The sequence below is a fragment of the Crotalus tigris genome, unplaced genomic scaffold (assembly GCF_016545835.1).
Source record: "Crotalus tigris isolate CLP2741 ecotype Arizona unplaced genomic scaffold, ASM1654583v1 scf7180000024472.5447098, whole genome shotgun sequence".
Lineage (NCBI taxonomy): Eukaryota > Metazoa > Chordata > Lepidosauria > Squamata > Viperidae > Crotalus > Crotalus tigris.
This window is the reverse complement of record NW_024100643.1, coordinates 5,123,041-5,140,940: the sequence shown is the minus strand read 5'-3', so window position 1 is coordinate 5,140,940 and position 17,900 is coordinate 5,123,041. Positions and strand designations below refer to the sequence as shown.

Here is a 17,900-nt window from a genome sequence, read left to right as displayed (position 1 = left end):
CTGGAAGGGAAAACACTATATTTTTGACAAGGGGTTTCTGCCATCCTGAACATTTTCTGTATATTACCTGGCTTATTAAAGAGAAGACAGTCTTTTACACCCAAAAGAACAAGGTGAAAAATGATACGTATCCAAATCTATGTTTGAGATGACAGATGAAGTTTGCTTCGCAGATTTTTTTTACTGCTTACTATTGTGCAGGATCCCTAGCAAGCAAGGTATGGAAAGGGATACGCAAAGAGCCTGGCTCTTTTGAAACACTCTATAACGCAGCAGTTGTTAAAAAATCAACTTGGGTTGATTTTTATTAACAAATCCTACATTATTGATTGTTGCAGCACTACAACTATCATCATTAGATATTCTCAGAACCTACATAAAATTTATCAGGCTTGTATTGAATATTAAAATAGCTACAACTGTAGAACCTGTATGTAGACAAAGTTCTCCTAATGATTATTGAGTAACTTTTCCTTTGCAATCCCCCCCACCTCACCTGTGTCTTATAATTGATGGAAGGTGGGGCTACAAAGGACCTTACTCAGTTATAAAGAGGAAGCTAAACCTTTCCTCAACCCTCTTCAGAGAAGAAGCAGAGTCTTTCTTTCTTGAGGTAGTAGACTTGTTTTTAAGCAAGGGTGTACTTACAACTTGGTGAGAATTATGGGGTGGTAGGAAGGATAGAATGTCTTGTTGTTTTCCAATCTTGTCTTATTGCTTCCCCAGCTTTTTTTTATACTACCAAGTGCTATCTGGGCTGTTTCTTAGTCACTTCTTTCCTTTGGTAGTCCTTTCCAAAAATAATCTTGCAAGTAGCTTAATTCAACAAACAGGTTCTCTTGCTCTTTAATATTTGTTGTGGTAATGTTATCTTCTAAAGTCAAAGTTAAAGCAGCTCCCTTTGCCTTCTTTTTAGTAAAATAGTCTTTAATTGCTTCTTTGATGTAAAATTGGCCTTTCCTTCATGCAAGCCATGCTCTCCTCACAGTGAATTCTAGACCTGCCTTGGGAATAGAACTTTTTTTTAAGAGAAGCAAATTATTCAATAAGTATTTATCAATTGGACTTTTAATCTCACTATACCCTCCAGAGCCTATAATAATAATAGAGGACTTCCTCCTGCTCTCATGAAAGGTCACCATTAATGTACCTTAGAAATAATAGCATTTGTTCTGTGGAGTAGAATAGAAACTTTGGTCAATATAAATTTGTAGACATATTTGTATTTATCTTCCCAATTTGAAGCTACAAGTAATGAAAAATTTGTTTTGATAAATACAGTATATCAAAAATAGGCTAAAGCAAATGAAGCCAAAACACAAATGAAGATTTCCCTATACCTCCACACCTGTTTTGGTTAATAGTGCAAAAATGAGCAGAGATGTGGAGGTTTAGGGAAATCTCTCCCTCTCAGTTTCCAATTGGGGTGGTGGGTATAGCCAAGCAGAGAAGGCTATCTACTCCTATTTCAATAACTCAGAATTTGCTGTAACCTTCAAACAATTTATTCCAGAGCAAACAATTCCATTGGCTGTGTTTGAACTTGGTTACCAGAATGGGTTATCAAACCCATTTTCTTTGATAAAAATGATACACTGAACCATAGTCTAATAAAACAGTCTTGGTTTGCACATTAAGGCACAAAAATCCAAGCTAACATTAAGCTAACCAAGTTCATTAAGATTGGCCTTTCATTACTCAACAAAGTTATAAAACTAAGTCTATTGTTGCAAAGCAGCAGGGACCGCTCTAGCAATGCAAGTCTCTGAACAGATGGTTCAGCTCTTCTGGAATTGTTCTCCTTTTTACTTTCTTCTTTCAAAAGCAAAAAATCAGTCACCCAGATTATTCTAGAGACCGTGTAATTTTCCCTCCAGGATGATGGAAGCCAGTAATTTAGCCCCCAAATTGCGGTGTCTTCTTTTGCTTTATGAAATAATATAGAGTAGATGGTCCTTCCCCAGTTGTCTTTGGCTCCTTATGGGGACAGCTAGTTGGCAGGAAGGGGTAGCAGGCACTGCGAGGAAAGGCATTTGATCTAAACATCCCATTTTCCCAAATCTATCCTGATCCAATTTTAAAATACACCTTTTTTCTGTTTTAATTATTAAACACTGTGGTAATGTTGTCTGGGGACTACTCTTACTTATTTACTTAATTATTATTTTAAAAAATCCTAGAAGGAAAAATACTTAACTAGGGAGTAGGATTCAAGGATGTATCTGCACTCATGATATCATAGTGCAGAAACTCGACATCATAGAGAACCCATCTGTGTTGTCTTGACAACCAGCTAGAGCTAAACACTTTAAAAATCCTTGTGAGAGATGGATAGGCTTTATTTGCCTTGCAGTTGAGCACCATCAGTTTGAGATCCTCTAAGCCATACAGCCATTTTTAAAATATATATTTATATATATATATATATACACTAGATGTGCTTGTAGAACTTAAAACAAAAACACTTAAGAAAAAGCATCTGTTCTAGAATCTCAAGTGTCAAGGCAACAACTGGGTGAGTGAATGAAAAAGTGAAACTGAAAGGGAAAACAGAATCCTCAGATCTAGGAAATTTGCAATAGAAGGAGGGTGGGAAAAGCAACTGAAATCTGAAAAGTATGAGGGAAGGAATTGAAAAAAAGATTTTTTTTCCCTCTTCCAAACAGGGCAAGACAGCTGTAAGCTGCTAAAATATCCCCCTGATCTAACAGGAACAGAGAAGTGACGGAAGATCCCATCTTGAAAAATATGATGGAGCCAAGTGCATTTCCTGAGACCCCTACTCTAGATGCATCTGATGATGTGGCTGAGTCTCCACAAACTGAAGATGCAGATGAAGGTCCAGATTCCCAGAACACTCCGGGTTCTTCTGAGTCCACTGCTGCACTGGATCCTTTGCTGCATGATGGCAGAAATAATTCCAAGAAAAGAGCCACCCACTCTTCCAAAAGAGCTGGAAGACAGTTGAGTCAACCAAGAGCCGTTGCACCCAAGCCACCAACTTCCAATCTTTCCTTATTGATCTACACTGCTGTTGCCACCTGCCAGAAGAAGTCTGGCCTTTCCATGCAAGCTCTTAAGAAAATCGTGACAAACATGGGCTACGACATGGCTAAAAAGAAGCACTATTTCCTGAGATCTATCAAGAATATGGTGTCTAAAGGGCAACTCTGGCAAGTGAAGGGCACTGGAGCAACAGGCTCATTCAAGATCAACCCTGACATTGGAAAGAAGAACAACCCACCAAAGATGAAAGGAAAAGGTCCGAAGACCAAACATTCAATCAAGAAAAAAAAAAGTTCTACTGTGTCTAAGAACGGCCGAGAAGCTGCCAAGAAGCAAGTCAAGGCTGAAGTCAAGAGAACCTGCAGAAGAGGCAAGATGTCATCTGTTCAGGCTGCTCCAAGTCAGGTCAAGGTGTAAAGAATGCCTGAGCTGCCTTTCAGAATGAGATCTGAAGCTTTTTGACTAATAAAGCAATCACTGTATTTGAAATTCAACAGGATCTGTATCATTTCTTTAAAAAAAATAAAGCAAATTATACTGTAGTTATGGGAGGGAGGTTGTTGGGATATAGGGAGGGAACATATATAGTTAGGTGTATATAATAAAAACACAAGATAGTTGCAAGCTAAGCCTTTGGAAGTATTTTGATACATCTCCCACAAGACACATCACTAACTTGAGTTAACGGGATCCATCTTGGAAACTACATTAGGAATAACCTTGCTGGTATGCCTTTAGGTAAATGGCAATATTGTGAATGGTCACACCCACAATGCAGCTACTTTCAAATAGCAATTTAATTCTCCCATAGCAATTACTTCATGTGAATCTCTTCACAGCATGCTGTCAATGTTACAAATGTGCCAGCTAGCACCCCCCCCCAAAAAAAACCTTGTCTTAAAATACTGCCTTAAAACTATTTCTGTACTTTTCCAATTTCTAAACAACTATCTTTCCAAAGGAGAAATAGCACTCACTCTTTGGGAACCAAAATCTGATCTATTTTGTAGATCATTTATGTCAGCTCTACCACACCAGACTTTCCAAAACAGCTGCCATATGAGAATATTCCAGCCAATACATAGGTAATTTATCTGCACAGTTGTTAAAAAAAATTATATTTCAAAATATATATTGGGTCAAAGTAAATGTTTTTATATGCTTAAAATGGATGACTGCCTCACAGCACCAGAAGGCAATAATGTGAGCACTGACATTTGATCAGTACATCAGTCAAATCTTCCTCAACTGACCTAACATAGTGGGCCACAGTTCTCAAGTTTTTCCTGACAAAAGGCATTAAGATTTACCTCTGAAAAGTGTAGATCATGTTGTGGCCCAGGTCTCTAAGCCTAATTACCTCAGACATCTCTAATATGGTGTTAATCATAAAAGTTCAGATTGCACAAGAAATTATTGATTTATTTATTATTTTTGCTACCCATCTTGCTGCAAGATGAATCTGGCTTACCACATTTCAAGAAAACCATGAATATATGAATAAATATATAAAATCATATTAAAATTACAATAAAATACAGGTTATAACTAAAGATGGGGAGGAAGGGAAGAGAATCTATGGGGGTGGGGAGTAACTGCTATTAATCAAGCAACCACTTCCAATGTAATATTCCCCCATTAGGGCCCCAAGCTAACTGGCAGAACTAGATCTTCAAGCTCTTATGGAAAGTCAGGAGGATGGGGGCCAAACTCACCTCAGGGGGCAAGATGTTCCAAAGAGACGGGGCCACAGCAGAAAAGGCATTTCTCCTGGGCCCTGCTAACGAGAATTCCTTGACTGATAAAACCCACAGCATTCCTCCTCTGCTGGCATGGGCGGGACAGGCCTGCTATAGAGGTGAGATGGTTCCTCAATTAACTTGGACCCATACCATGCAGGGCTTTATAGGTAATAACCAACACCTTGAATTGCACCCACAAGCAAACCAGCAGCTATTGCAGCTGTCAAAACAATGCTCTAACATAGGCCACTCTACGAGCTCCAAAGACTGCACATGCCACCATATTCTGCACCTCTGAATACTCTGAATATTCTCAGCATCCTTCCTTCCTTCCTTCCTTCCTTCCTTCCTTCCTTCCTTCCTTCCTTCCTTCCTTCCTTCCTTCCTTCCTTCCTTCCTTCCTTCCTGTTATGTCCCGAGCCTTTGCAAACGGCTCGGGCGTTTGCAGGCAGTCCCGGGCAGGTGCAAAGCTGCCCGGGACCAGACAGGCTGTCGCCAGCGCCGTGCGCATGCGCGGGTGCTGGCGCGGGAAAAGTAACCCATTTACCCGGGAGTTGCCTATATAAGAGGCTGCGAGGCGTTTGGGCGAGGCTGAAGCCATCTTCCTGTAAGCTGAACGCTGAATAAAAGAAACTGAGAACTCCAGCTGCTTCTCGTGTCTGTTTTCCCGCCACGGACTCAACACTGGCGACGAAGGTGGGATGCCTTGCACTACCTGGAAAGGAAGAAGTGTAAGCTTACCCAAGGAGTCCGGAGCGGCGGAAGAGGAACGGCGTCGACTCGGCAGCTGCCCGCCATTCCGGTGCGCATTCGGGGGTAGGCTGGCTGATAGACCCGTCTCCTGAAGATCCGAAGATGGCGAAAATCGGAAGGCTTTCAGAATTCGACGTCTCACATCCAGAGCGGTGGGAGTCCTACGTATCCAGAATGGAGAACTACTTCAAGGCAAACCAAGTGAGGGAAGATAGCTTGAAGGCTGCCACCCTGCTTTGCGTTTGCGGCCAAGACGCCTTCGAAATCGCAGAAAACCTTGCAGCACCTGTTCCAGTAGAGTCTGTAAGCTACGCAGACCTGAAGAAGCTGCTGAAGGAGCACTTCCACCCCAAGGTGTCCGTTATCTCATGGCGCCACACCTTCGAACAGAGGGATCAACGGTCCGGTGAGTCAGCCAAGGAATACATCGCCGCGTTACGGAAGGCCGCCAAGCCCTGCGAGTTCAAGGACCTCGAGGAACGACTGAGGGACCGATTCGTGTGCGGGTTAAGGCATCGAGAGCTACAACAGAGACTTTTCGCTAAGGAAGAATTATCCTTCCAAGACGCCTTAAGGGAAGTCACCGCAGAAGAAGCAGCAGGCGGCGCCGTCAAGAACATGCGGCCGATCAGAAGCAGTGCAGAGGGTGCGTCCGTGCACCAGGAAGACGTCCGACGAAACTCCGAGGAGGATCCGGACGAGGAAGTCGACCGTCTACACCCCGCGAAGGAAGAGAACCAGAAGGGAAGCTCTTCGGCTCCGCTCAAGTGCATCGGCTGTGGAGGTCGCCACAGGAGAACCGACTGCAAGTTCCGCTCCGCTACCTGCCGGGCATGCGGCAAACAAGGGCACATTGCAGCTGTGTGTCTGGGCCGACGAAAGGCACAACCCCAAGAAGAACGCCTGAAGGGTACCAGATTCCCCAGCCAGAATAGGGTAGGTTTTTGCGCTTCGCGAAGAAGCATCTGTAGAACAGGCACACACAAGCCCATGAAGAAAAAGCTGTCACTCAACGTGAAGCTACAAGGGGTTCCATTATCTATGGAACTAGACACAGGGTCTGCCCTTTCCATCATTTCATTGCATACATTTAGGAAGATTTGTTCCAGTAGTGGGACTAAGGCCAAGTTAAGGCCTTCTGATATTGTATTAACAGATTTTCAGAACTCAAGAGTGTGTGTTAAGGGGGAGGCCACCCTTAACGTGCAATACAAGAGTTTTGAAGGTCCACTAGACTTATTAGTAGTAGGGGGTGAACGAACGAGTCTCATAGGACTCGATTGGTTTGAGGCCCTGGGGATACACGTCACAGGACTCAACAGCTTACAAACACTCGACCTACAGGAAGTCTGCAAAGAATTTGCAGATGTTTTCAGCCCCCAGCTGGGCACATTCAAAGGACCACCTGTGTCCTTAAAGCTAGACCCCACTGTCACTCCCATTAGGATTAAAGCAAGAAGGGTCCCTTTTGCTTTAAAAAGTAAGATTGACACTGAATTAGACAAACTAATCCAACAGGGAATCCTAGAACCTGTTGATTCCAGCCCGTGGGAGACCCCCATTGTCACGCCTCTAAAGGCAAATGGGGACATTCGCATTTGTGCTGATTACAAATGCACACTCAATAAGGCATTGCAGCAACATGCCTATCCTGTTCCTGTGGTCAGTCACATCCTGGCCTCTCTCAAGGGGGGGCGTGTTTTTGCAAAGCTTGACCTAGCTCAAGCATATCAACAGCTGCCTGTTGATGATGATGCTGCCATAGCTCAGACCATTGTGACCCACAGGGGAGCCTTTAAGGTAAAAAGGCTACAGTTTGGAGTGAATGTCGCTCCTGGGATTTTCCAAAGCGTAATGGAAAACACACTACGAGGTATACCAGGGGTCTGCCCCTACTTTGACGATGTCTTGATTGCAGGAGACTCCACACACATTCTAGCTGAAAGGCTTAGGGCTGTCCTGTTAAGATTCAGGAAATCAGGCCTCAAGCTCAGAAAAGACAAATGCAAGATTGGGGTGCCTTCTACTGAATTTCTGGGATTCAAAATTGATGCTGCTGGGATTCATCCTGCTGAATCCAAACTAACTGCTATTTTAGAAGCACCCAGGCCAAAGTCTAAGGCCGAACTTCAGGCCTTCTAGGCCTCCTGAATTTCTACAATTCTTTTCTTCCACATAAAGCTAGTGTAGCTGAGCCTCTTCACAGGCTACTAGACAAACAAGCTGTGTGGCTGTGGTCACAAGCACATGAGGCTTGCTTTAAAGAAGTCAAGGCCTTGCTCACTTCTAACAGTGTTCTTGCACATTTCAACGAGTCTCTTCCTGTGTGCATCGCTTGTGATGCGTCCCCCTACGGGGTTGGAGCTGTCCTGAGTCACCTCAGGTCTGATGGAACTCAGGTTCCTATTGCATACTACTCCAGAACACTGTCTTCTGCCGAGCGCAACTACGCTCAGATAGACAGGGAGGCTCTGGCTGTTGTTGCTGGAATTAAAAAATTCCACGATTTTCTATATGGCAGGCATTTCACGGTCTTCACTGACCATAAGCCTCTGCTGGGACTGTTTACCACACGTAAGCAGACTCCCCACATCATTTCCCCTAGAATGCTTAGGTGGTCTATTTTTTTGTCTGCATATGATTTTTCATTACTCCACAAGCCTGGGAAAGAAATGGGCCATGCTGATGGCCTCAGTAGGTTGCCCCTGCCAGTAGTAGAAGCTGACCCCGCCAGCTGTCAACATTCTATCAATCCAAGCCTTGCCCGAGCTCCCTCTTAGTGCCAGGGATGTTACCGCTGAAACAGGTACAGATCACACACTTTCACGTGTCCGCTCCTGGGTCCTGTCCGGGTGGCCTGAGCACTGCCCTAGTCCTGAGTTTCAGAGTTTCTGGTCCAAAAGGAACGAACTGTCCCTTTCTCAGGGTTGTCTGCTTTGGGGAAACAGAGTTGTCATTCCCACCTCAATGAGGACTAGGGTCTTAGAATCCCTCCACGAGGGTCATCCTGGCATTGTTCGTATGAAGGCTCTTGCACGCAGCCACTTGTGGTGGCCTGCTTTAGATAAAGATATTGAGGCTAAGGTACACGCATGCCACCTGTGCCAACGATCTCGCCCAGAGATGCCCCAAGCTCCTGTGCATAGATGGGAGGAAACACAGTCCCCATGGTCTAGGGTGCACATTGACTACGCTGGGCCCTTTCAGGGCCAGTTCTTCTTGGTCCTTGTTGACAGCCATTCAAAATGGCTTGAGGTTGTGCCTGTCTCATCCACCACCACTGCAAAGACTATTCAGGTACTGAGGGGGATTTTTGCTGCACACGGGCTGCCAGATGTCATTGTGTCCGACAACGGCCCTCAATTCACCTCCTCCGAATTCCAAGCTTTCTTACAGGCAAACCTGATTCGTCATGCCACGTCTGCGCCTTTTCACCCGTCCACCAACGGTATGGCTGAACGCATGGTGCGCATCGCAAAGGACACCTTGAAGAGACTCACCTACGGGGACTGGCATCACAGGTTGGCTGACTTTCTCCTTTCTTATCGCACCACACCGTCCACTTCTACAGGGAGAAGTCCAGCTGAACTTCGTTGGGGGCGCCAACTTACTACTAGACTTGACCGGTTGCATCCGGACAGACTGCCTTCATCTACCTCACATCCTAGGGCACCTAGACAACTACTTGTGGGTGCCCCGGTTTGGGCTCGCAATTACGGGCCTGGTCATACATGGGTCCCCGCTTCTGTGTCCAGGATCACAGGTCCTCTCTCCTACGAGGTTGCCCTGGACAACGGTCGTGTCCTGCGGCGGCACATCGACCAACTTCGCTCTAGGCGAGACTTTTCTGATGAGACTCCTGGGTCTTTTCCAGGGGGGGAGGGGGACCCTTTGGAGCAAAGGGAAGGGCAAGAGCTACTGCCCACCTCCACTGAGGGAGCCACAAACGGCCCATCTCAGGGTTCTGCAATTGCTCCGAAAAGAAAGTCATGGAGCTTACCCACACAACAGGCACTCACGCCTACTCCAGCCAGGGAGTCACCCCGGGGGCATACTCACTTTCCACATACATCACACAGCACTCCAGCAACGGAGGATACCCGGGGGCATCCCAACAAATCATTCCCCGCAAGAGAGCTGGCACACAGTTCCCAAGGTTGGCCTGACCTTACCCCAAATCCTACAGGGGGTCAAACATACACAGAGCTAGTCGAGGAACCAAGTCCCGACTACAACACCCCTAGCACAAATCAGGGAACACCTGAGTTTTGGGAAAGTACAGAAACCCACACGAGCCCGAGCACAGAATGGGGTTCAGGGAATGGGACAGCCTCCTGACAGGTCTTGGACTGACCTAGGAGGTTCTACAGAGACGCCCAGCAGTGGCTATCACTTCAAGGGGCCTGAGGGTCTACAGCTAGGTAGGACAACCAGGTCACAAAGCAACAGAAGCCCTGGCCTGACGAGCCCGGTGGGCAAGCAAGCAGGCCAGGCATCGGGGCACAGTCCTTGGAAGACACCAGGGCACAATAGAGAGAACAGGCTCACGCCTCCCTCCAGTCAGGGGACTTATGCCAGTAACCCAGAGCTAAGAAGGTCACAGAGAGCAAAGAAATCTCCTAAGTATCTAGAAGATTACATAACATTGCTGGCAAGGCAAAAGCCAGTAATCAGTGGGAGCACTGGGGAGCAAAATGTCATATAAAATAAATGTTGTATGTTGGTAGTAGTTTTAGCCCGGGGGAAAGGGGTGTTATGTCCCGAGCCTTTGCAAACGGCTCGGGCGTTTGCAGGCAGTCCCGGGCAGGTGCAAAGCTGCCCGGGACCAGACAGGCTGTCGCCAGCGCCGTGCGCATGCGCGGGTGCTGGCGCGGGAAAAAGTAACCCATTTACCCGGGAGTTGCCTATATAAGAGGCTGCGAGGCGTTTGGGCGAGGCTGAAGCCATCTTCCTGTAAGCTGAACGCTGAATAAAAGAAACTGAGAACTCCAGCTGCTTCTCGTGTCTGTTTTCCCGCCACGGACTCAACACTTCCTTCCTTCCTTCTCTTCTCTTCTCTTCCCTTTCCCCCTCCCTTTCCTTCCTAGAATTTATTCATAGAATATATACAGAGAAAAGAAAATTTATTACAGTATATATATGCACATACATTCATGCAAATAAAATCACTTAACATTTCTCAAAGTTTACAATCCAGCAGGATATCTATGGCTCATTTCTACAGTATTTATAAGCAGCACATGTTCATAATATAAAAGTAATACATACAGAGGATAGTGTACATTCAGAATTCCCTATAGGTTTGCCCCATAATGCCTTATTTGACATTACTCTTCCCTTTTCAAATAATAGGTACAATAGACAGTTGAATTATGGCACTTTATTTTCTTTTTCCTTACACACAGCTTCAGCTATGGAAACCTCATGTCATCACTGACTTTTTACTAGAAGAATTGGATGGAACAGACTGCTTCTTCATTTTTCTTGACCTTCTCCTCTTCCTCTTCCTCTTCCTCTTCCTTTGCTTCACAACTTTCTTTTTCTTAAGGACAGCTATTGCCTTTTTCTTCTTCCTTCTCCTTTTCCTCTTTTTTCTTTTCAGTACTTTCATCATTATTTTGCTAATCCCATAGGAGCCTGTCAGTCCGAGCCCAGTCAACTTCCTCAGCAATCCTTTGGCCACCAAGGCCCTCAAGACTCTCTTGAAATGGTTCTTCCGCTTCTCCAGGCTGTAGCCACTGGTTGCAACACTCTTCTTGAGGGCTTGCAGGGAGACACCACTGCGTTTCTCAGTGGAAGCCACCACTTGGAAAATGATTTTGGAGATACCGCGGTTTGGCAGAAGGACTTTCCAGGGAAAAGAAGGCTTTCTTCTATCTTTTGACTTGTAACTAGATGTGGGTTTTATGTGCAGGCCTGAAGAAGAGGGTTGAGGTTCATCAAAGTCATTATTTAGAAGTAGTTTTGGGGCAAAGATGTTGGCTGATATTGGTACAGGACTGTTTTCTTCTAAAGATTCAGTATTAGTCAAAGAAAAAGTCATCTGTTTTTCACTTATGGTACCCATTTTCTTCTCAAGTTTGGCTTGGCCTGCTACTTCTTCAACATGACCCCACGTTTCAGGGTGGCTTGGTTCACTTCCTGTCTTCTTGTTAGTAGAGGTTCCCTCCTGAGTGTCACATTAGTTTATTCTGATGGTTCTTCCAGGAGTCCCCAAGACTGATTGCCTGCCCCAGAAAGTAAGATGTTGATGGGATTCCTTTGCAAGGCCATCCCACTTTGCCACAGTTATGACAGCAGTGGAGGAAGTGTTTGAAACTATTGAGGAGTTGCCATGGGAACAGCTTGGTAGATTGTGGTATCACAGCTATTCTGTGATGCCTTTCTAGGTGTGTGTTATGTGTCTATATGTGTGCCTCTTAGTTAATGGTTTAGCATTTAGACTGACTCTCAGGACCTATCACAAACTAGACCCTAAGGTTTAATTTAGAAAAAGATAGGTTACCTCACAATGAAGCAAATATAATAAAAGGTACAAATTCATAAAATTTAGCTGGAATAAAAGGAGATTTTGAAAATGCCACGGGAGGTAGCAAGTGACATTTGCACAAAACAAATCATTTATTCATTTATTTTTACATTCAAATATAAATAAAAGCAAAGAAAAGACAGAAAGAAAGCAACTTACTCTGAGGTGCTCAGGTCCCTCTTGTGCCTACAATTCAAAGAAACGGAGGCATTATATTCAATTAGAAAAAAGCAAATCATTTTATTTTTCAATAATATATTTTTGAGAACTACAAGTATCCTCTTATGAGAGACAGTATGGCATAGTGGTTGAAGGCTCCATGGTAAGAACTAGGAGACTGTGGGTTATAGTCCTACCTTAGACACAAAGCCAGCAGAGTGACTCTGAGCCAGTCACTCTCTCTGTCTTAGGAAGAAGGTGAGGAAAAATCACTTCAAAAATCTTACAAAGAAAACTGCAGGGACTTGCCCAGATAGTCCCAGGGCAAATTATTTGAAGGCCCAACTACTCCACCCCATCCTCATATTCTCCAGTTTACTCCCTTACCCAATATGAGACCACAACCTATTAAGTTATTATCAGCCCTGTTATGTTTTGAAAAATGCTCCTAGACTTAATGCTATTCCATAATAAGATGCATGACCATATAATGACTTAAGAAGGGCCTTTTGGATGACCATTGCCAAGGGAATGTGAATAACAGTAATGCCAAATAAATATTTTTTTAAATTTTTCCCTGCCAATTCATGTCCAACATGATGAAAAAGAATTTGTTTAGAAATTATTTCAAAAGAGAAAAGAATTTGAGAATATTTTCACGGGCAGATATTAACACTTCTTTAGTTGCAAAATGGTTCAATTCTCTCTGCAACGAACTTTATTGTTTCTGGCTTTCTATGCATTAATTAATTGAGCCGAGGTGGCGCAGCAGTTAGAGTGCAGTACTGCAGGCCACTTTAGCTGACTGTGTTCAGCAGGTCAGCGGTTCAAATCTCACCGGCTCAAGGTTGACTCAGCCTTCCATCCTTCCGGGGTAGGTAAAATGAGGACCCAGATTGTTGGGGACAATGTAAATATATATATGTATATATATATATATATATATATATGTATGTATGTATGTGTGTATATATATATATATATATATATATATATATATATATATATATATATATATACACATTGCTTACTGGTGTACACTGCTTAGAGAGTGCTCATAAATAAATAAATAAATAAATAAATAAATAAAATCTCTGTAGAAGACACATTTCCCACTGGATCTTTCCAATATAAATGCTACTGTCATTAATAAGGGGCTGATATGTTCAATAAATTGTTGGAGAACTACTTCCTTGATCACACTACGGATTACCAGGATCAACATAGTTGACGAAGATATCCTCTTTCTCCATGTGTATCCTTTCCAAAGCTGTTTACTATGGAGAAGAGAGAAACCATCCCAGACAGAAGGAATGGGACCATATATTTAAACTACAGGTAATCCTCGACTTTACAGATAGTGACAGTTCGAAGTTACATCAACACTGAAAAAAAGTGACTTATGATCACATTTCACATGACCATTGCAGCATTCTCATGGTCCTGTGACCAAAATTTGAACACTTGGAAACTGGTTCATATTTATGCTGGTTGCAGTGTCCCAGGGTCATGTGATCACTTTTTACAAACGTCTGACATGAAAAATCATTGAGGAAGCCAGATTCACTAAACAACAGTATTACTATTTAACAATTGAAGCAATTCACTTAACAACTGTGGCAAGAAAGGTGGTAAAATGGGACAAATTCACTTAACAACTGAAATTTTGGGCTCAGTTGTGGTCAGAAGTTGAGAACTATCTGTTTCTGTATTTCTACACATAACTCAGTCTTAGCAGAGGCTAGACAGACATTCATCTTTATTGTTTTAATGTGAATCCTACTCAGAATGCAGGGTTGGGCTTGGTACTTTCTAATTTATTTTGCAGGTAGTCCTCAACTTACGATCACAATTGAGCCCAAAATTTCTGTTTTTAAGTGGGATAGTTATTGAATTTTGTCCCATTTTATGACCTCTTACCGCAGTTGTTAAGTGAATCACTGCAGTTGTGAAGTTAGTAATGTGGCAGTTAAGTGAATCTGACTTCCCTCCCATTGACTTTGCTTGTCGGAAGCTTACAAAAGATGATCACATTAACCCAGAACACTGCAACCGTCCTAAATATGAGTCAGTTACAAAGCGCCTGAATTTTGATTACATCACCATAGGGATGCTACAATAGTGGTAAGTGTGAAAACTGGTCATAAGTCATTTTTTTCAGTGCCATTGTAACTTCGAATGAACACCAAATGAACTATTGTAATGAGAGGGGAGGGAGAGAGAGAGAGAGAGAGAGAGAGAGAGAGAGAGAGAGAGAGAGAGAGAGAGAGAGAGAGAGAGAGAGAGAAAGGAACAGCCTTTTGAGTCATTCTGTATTTTGCATTCTTTTTACCTTACATTTACCCAACTATGTTAATAAATGAATAGAACTTTCTTTAGCAGACATATGCCCAACTTACAAGCCCTCCCGTCTACAGCACATGATGTAGGCCAAGATTAGAAAGAGTAGGAAACCCAAGAGGAATGGAAGAAGGAAAGTAAGTAAGAAATCACTGAAAAATATCCTATCCGGAGCATCTTCAGGAGGATTAAATTCAGTCCCTTCTTCCAGCACTCCATCTCCATTAGCTGGCACAATTTCTGTGTCATTTATAGTTGTAAGGTCTACCTGAGAAATATAAAAAAGAAAAATGAGAGGGGAGGTGACCCTTTAGATCCTGGGATTCCTTAATTTCTCTCCCTCTCCCTCCAACTCACAACTTTCTCCAACATCCTCTCACCAAAGTAAGGTTACACCAATCAACTTGGAATCGAGGACTGAAATGATCGTAACAGGTAATGATAGGCTGTTGCTCCAATCTGCATCGGTAAAGATTGTCAGGTGACTTTGCCTCTGTTAAGCATGTAGTGAATGGATCCTTGGAACCCACTTTGACATAAACCCTGAAGGACAAACATAGAACATACTAATGATTACAGACCCGTGAGAGTACATCCTTTTTTTTTCTTTCAACTTGAAATCCATTCTTGCCCACTGAGTGATATACCAAGGACCACATTCCAATAAATAGATAAAACTAGAATGAAGAATTAGGCAGAGTCAAGACAGAAAGAAAATGTACTTGAATTAAATGTAATTGCAATAAAATTTAACTTCTTCATAGTTGGAACACCCAATTATATTTAATAATTCAACTTCAATGATTACAATTCTTTGGCAAATTTTAGAGCAGTTCCAGAGGCTGCCCCCAAGGTTTTTGACAGAAAGCACACAAGTGGTCCTGATGCTTCATACTGTATACTCTTGCTGGAAAACATAGATAGGGAAGAAACTATAAATTGAAGTAAATTAAGTCCTTCAAATCAAAGATTTTAATCTTGCTAATAATGATGTGATGCCTTCCCACTCAAATTTACTAGAAAATATTAGTGAAATCTTCTATTTTGCTCTGGAAGTGAAACAAATACCCATCTCCAAATTAACTATAGGGAACTGCACTGACTGGACATCAATGAGATTTTTGAGTGAAGCTGAATTGGGATCAGCAGCAACAAATGAGATAGCAATAGATCAAGATTTTCAACTACAGTCGCTAATTTATAAGCAGATAGATAATACTAGGCACGCAGCTTTAAACTGCATCTTAGATGAGGGAAAACTATCGGGGCTGAGTTGTATAGACCCAATGGATACCCCTGCTGAAAATATGAGTGCCTTGCTTGCCAGTGATCCACATTTTGCTACCTATGTTTCACTGCTATCACCAACTTCATTGACAGAATTACAGCCTTCTTTGACCTGTTATCAGGATAAGACTACACAGTTGGCAGAGTCACAACCACCAGTTGATGAGAATGTATTGCCCCTGAAAATAATACCCATTCAACTCCTGGTAGATATTACTACTCAAGATGTGGTACAACAGGCAACACAAGACGAAACTCCATCTTTGGCCTCATTCCAAAAGAAAGACTTTGTGAATATATTTAATTCACCGGTAGCACTTTCAGATTCCAAATGATTCTATTCTGCAGAAGGGGGCATCTCTATCCTTTCCTGGAATGTTGCAGGCTGGAAAATATATTTCTTCTTTTGATATCCTTTTGTTCCAAGAGACTATGGAGGATCCATTACTACCTGGATATATTCCCTTTACTTTGAATGCAATTCCTAGCATAAAAAAGGGCAGTCCATCATGTGTCCTAATTTCTATGGTATCTGCTAAACTCAGTGTTTCAATATTCATGCTTGAGTCTTGCTCAAATATGGCGTTAGCCCTTCTACTTAGATTCAAATTTTGTACTGTATTATTGGTTAATGCCTATTTTCCTCCATTTCGTGGGCATAGGGAAATAAATAAACTGTGGGATGTTTGATGCCTATGTAAATTTGCTATCATGTCATTATCCAGACTCAATTATAATAATAGCTGGCGATTTTAATGCACGCATTGGCAAATTTGATGCTTCCCTACACACCTATTTTAAGTGGCCAATGCCCTCTAAAATTGATGTAGGCTATATAGTAGCCAGACAATCTAAAGATCAAGAATGTAATATTGCAGGATTTCGTCTGGCTCAATTTGTGGACAGTTTAGATTTAGACCTATTTAATGGCTCTGTCAGGGGTGATTTAAATGGAGAGTTCACATTCTGGCATCCTAAGGGAGCCAGTGTAGTGGATTATATTATGATCTCTCGGAATTTTGTACAGCATATAGTTAACTTTTATATTGGAATGCGCCTTGATAGTGACCACTTTCCATTAATTTGTCTTTTTAATGCTAAGACAAATTTTGAATTATTAGAAGTGGCACATTGCCCCATCAATGTTACAATGAAGGGGCAAGTACAAATTAAATGGTCTCAAGAACTGGCTGAAACTGTGGCTGAAATGTTGACCTCAGAGCCCCTGCTTCACATGCATGTTCAAATTTGCTCATCTGATTCATATGAATAAGCAATTTCGTTGTATCAATCAATCACCATTAATCTCCAAACTCCCCTGACAAGATTTACAACAGCTTATTGTGCGCATGCGCATAAAAGATCTAAATCTTGGTATGATAGTGACTGCATTAAAGCAAAAAAAAAGCTCTCTTAAATGCAATAATTTCCTTTCGCCAGAAAAATTCTGCGAACGCCTCTAAATTACTCAAGACCACAAAAAAATTTATAAAGATCTCTTAAAGATAAAGAAACAACAAGCTATAAGAGAAAACTGGAGTAATCTAATTTCAGCAGCAAAGTTCAAAAATTCTACTTTGTTCTGGCATTTAATAAATCAGTCATTTACAAATAGACGTTTTGGTCCTATTTCACAAATATCTGCTGACAAATGAGAGAATCATTTTAAAAACATCTTTAAGCGTGTTCCTGCTGTAATTTCAGAAGTGATTCCCTGTTGTAATGACCTCCCGGATTGGCTCCAGTATCCATAGCTGAGGTCAAAGATCTTATTGCCCAATTGAAATCAGGTAAAGCATCTGGAGGGGATTTTATCCCCCCAGAATTAATAAGGGAAAATAAAGACTGGTGGGCCCCAGTTTTAGCCATCCTATTCATTCATATTAATAACATAGGACATTTTCCACCTGACTGGAATCAGGTCATTGTAGTACCGATACACAAAAATAAAGGAAGTAGACTTGACCCTGTAAACTATAGCCTATTAGTTTACTAAATACAATAAATAAACTTTATGCCAGATTTTTATATACAAACTTAGTGGATTGGGTACAAAATGAAAATATTGTTGAAGAAGAGGCCAG

General features: G+C 42.4%; 3 protein-coding genes across 6 annotated transcripts in view; 1 reads left to right on the top strand and 2 right to left on the bottom strand.

The window, feature by feature from the left end:
* Window positions 1-17,900, bottom strand: part of SGCA (sarcoglycan alpha) — a 48,902-nt gene that overhangs the window by 6,878 nt on the left and 24,124 nt on the right. For all 4 annotated transcript variants that reach the window (XM_039333078.1, XM_039333079.1, XM_039333076.1 and 1 more), the window contains 3 exons: window positions 14,910-15,072; window positions 14,589-14,797; window positions 12,190-12,216 (listed from right to left, as the gene is read on the bottom strand). In XM_039333078.1, coding sequence (XP_039189012.1) covers window positions 12,190-12,216; window positions 14,589-14,797; window positions 14,910-15,072 — 399 coding nt within the window. The remainder of the gene's footprint in view (window positions 1-12,189; window positions 12,217-14,588; window positions 14,798-14,909; window positions 15,073-17,900) is intronic.
* Window positions 649-3,500, top strand: LOC120303488 (histone H1.2-like). The gene is made up of 2 exons (XM_039333081.1): window positions 649-2,515; window positions 2,667-3,500. Exon 2 carries the CDS (start codon window positions 2,749-2,751, stop codon window positions 3,421-3,423), a length of 675 nt encoding a protein of 224 aa, XP_039189015.1. The 5' UTR covers window positions 649-2,515; window positions 2,667-2,748; the 3' UTR covers window positions 3,424-3,500.
* On the bottom strand, window positions 10,867-12,182 carry LOC120303489 (histone H1.1-like). Its single transcript, XM_039333082.1, has one exon. It carries the CDS (start codon window positions 11,566-11,568, stop codon window positions 10,924-10,926), a length of 645 nt encoding a protein of 214 aa, XP_039189016.1. The 5' UTR covers window positions 11,569-12,182; the 3' UTR covers window positions 10,867-10,923.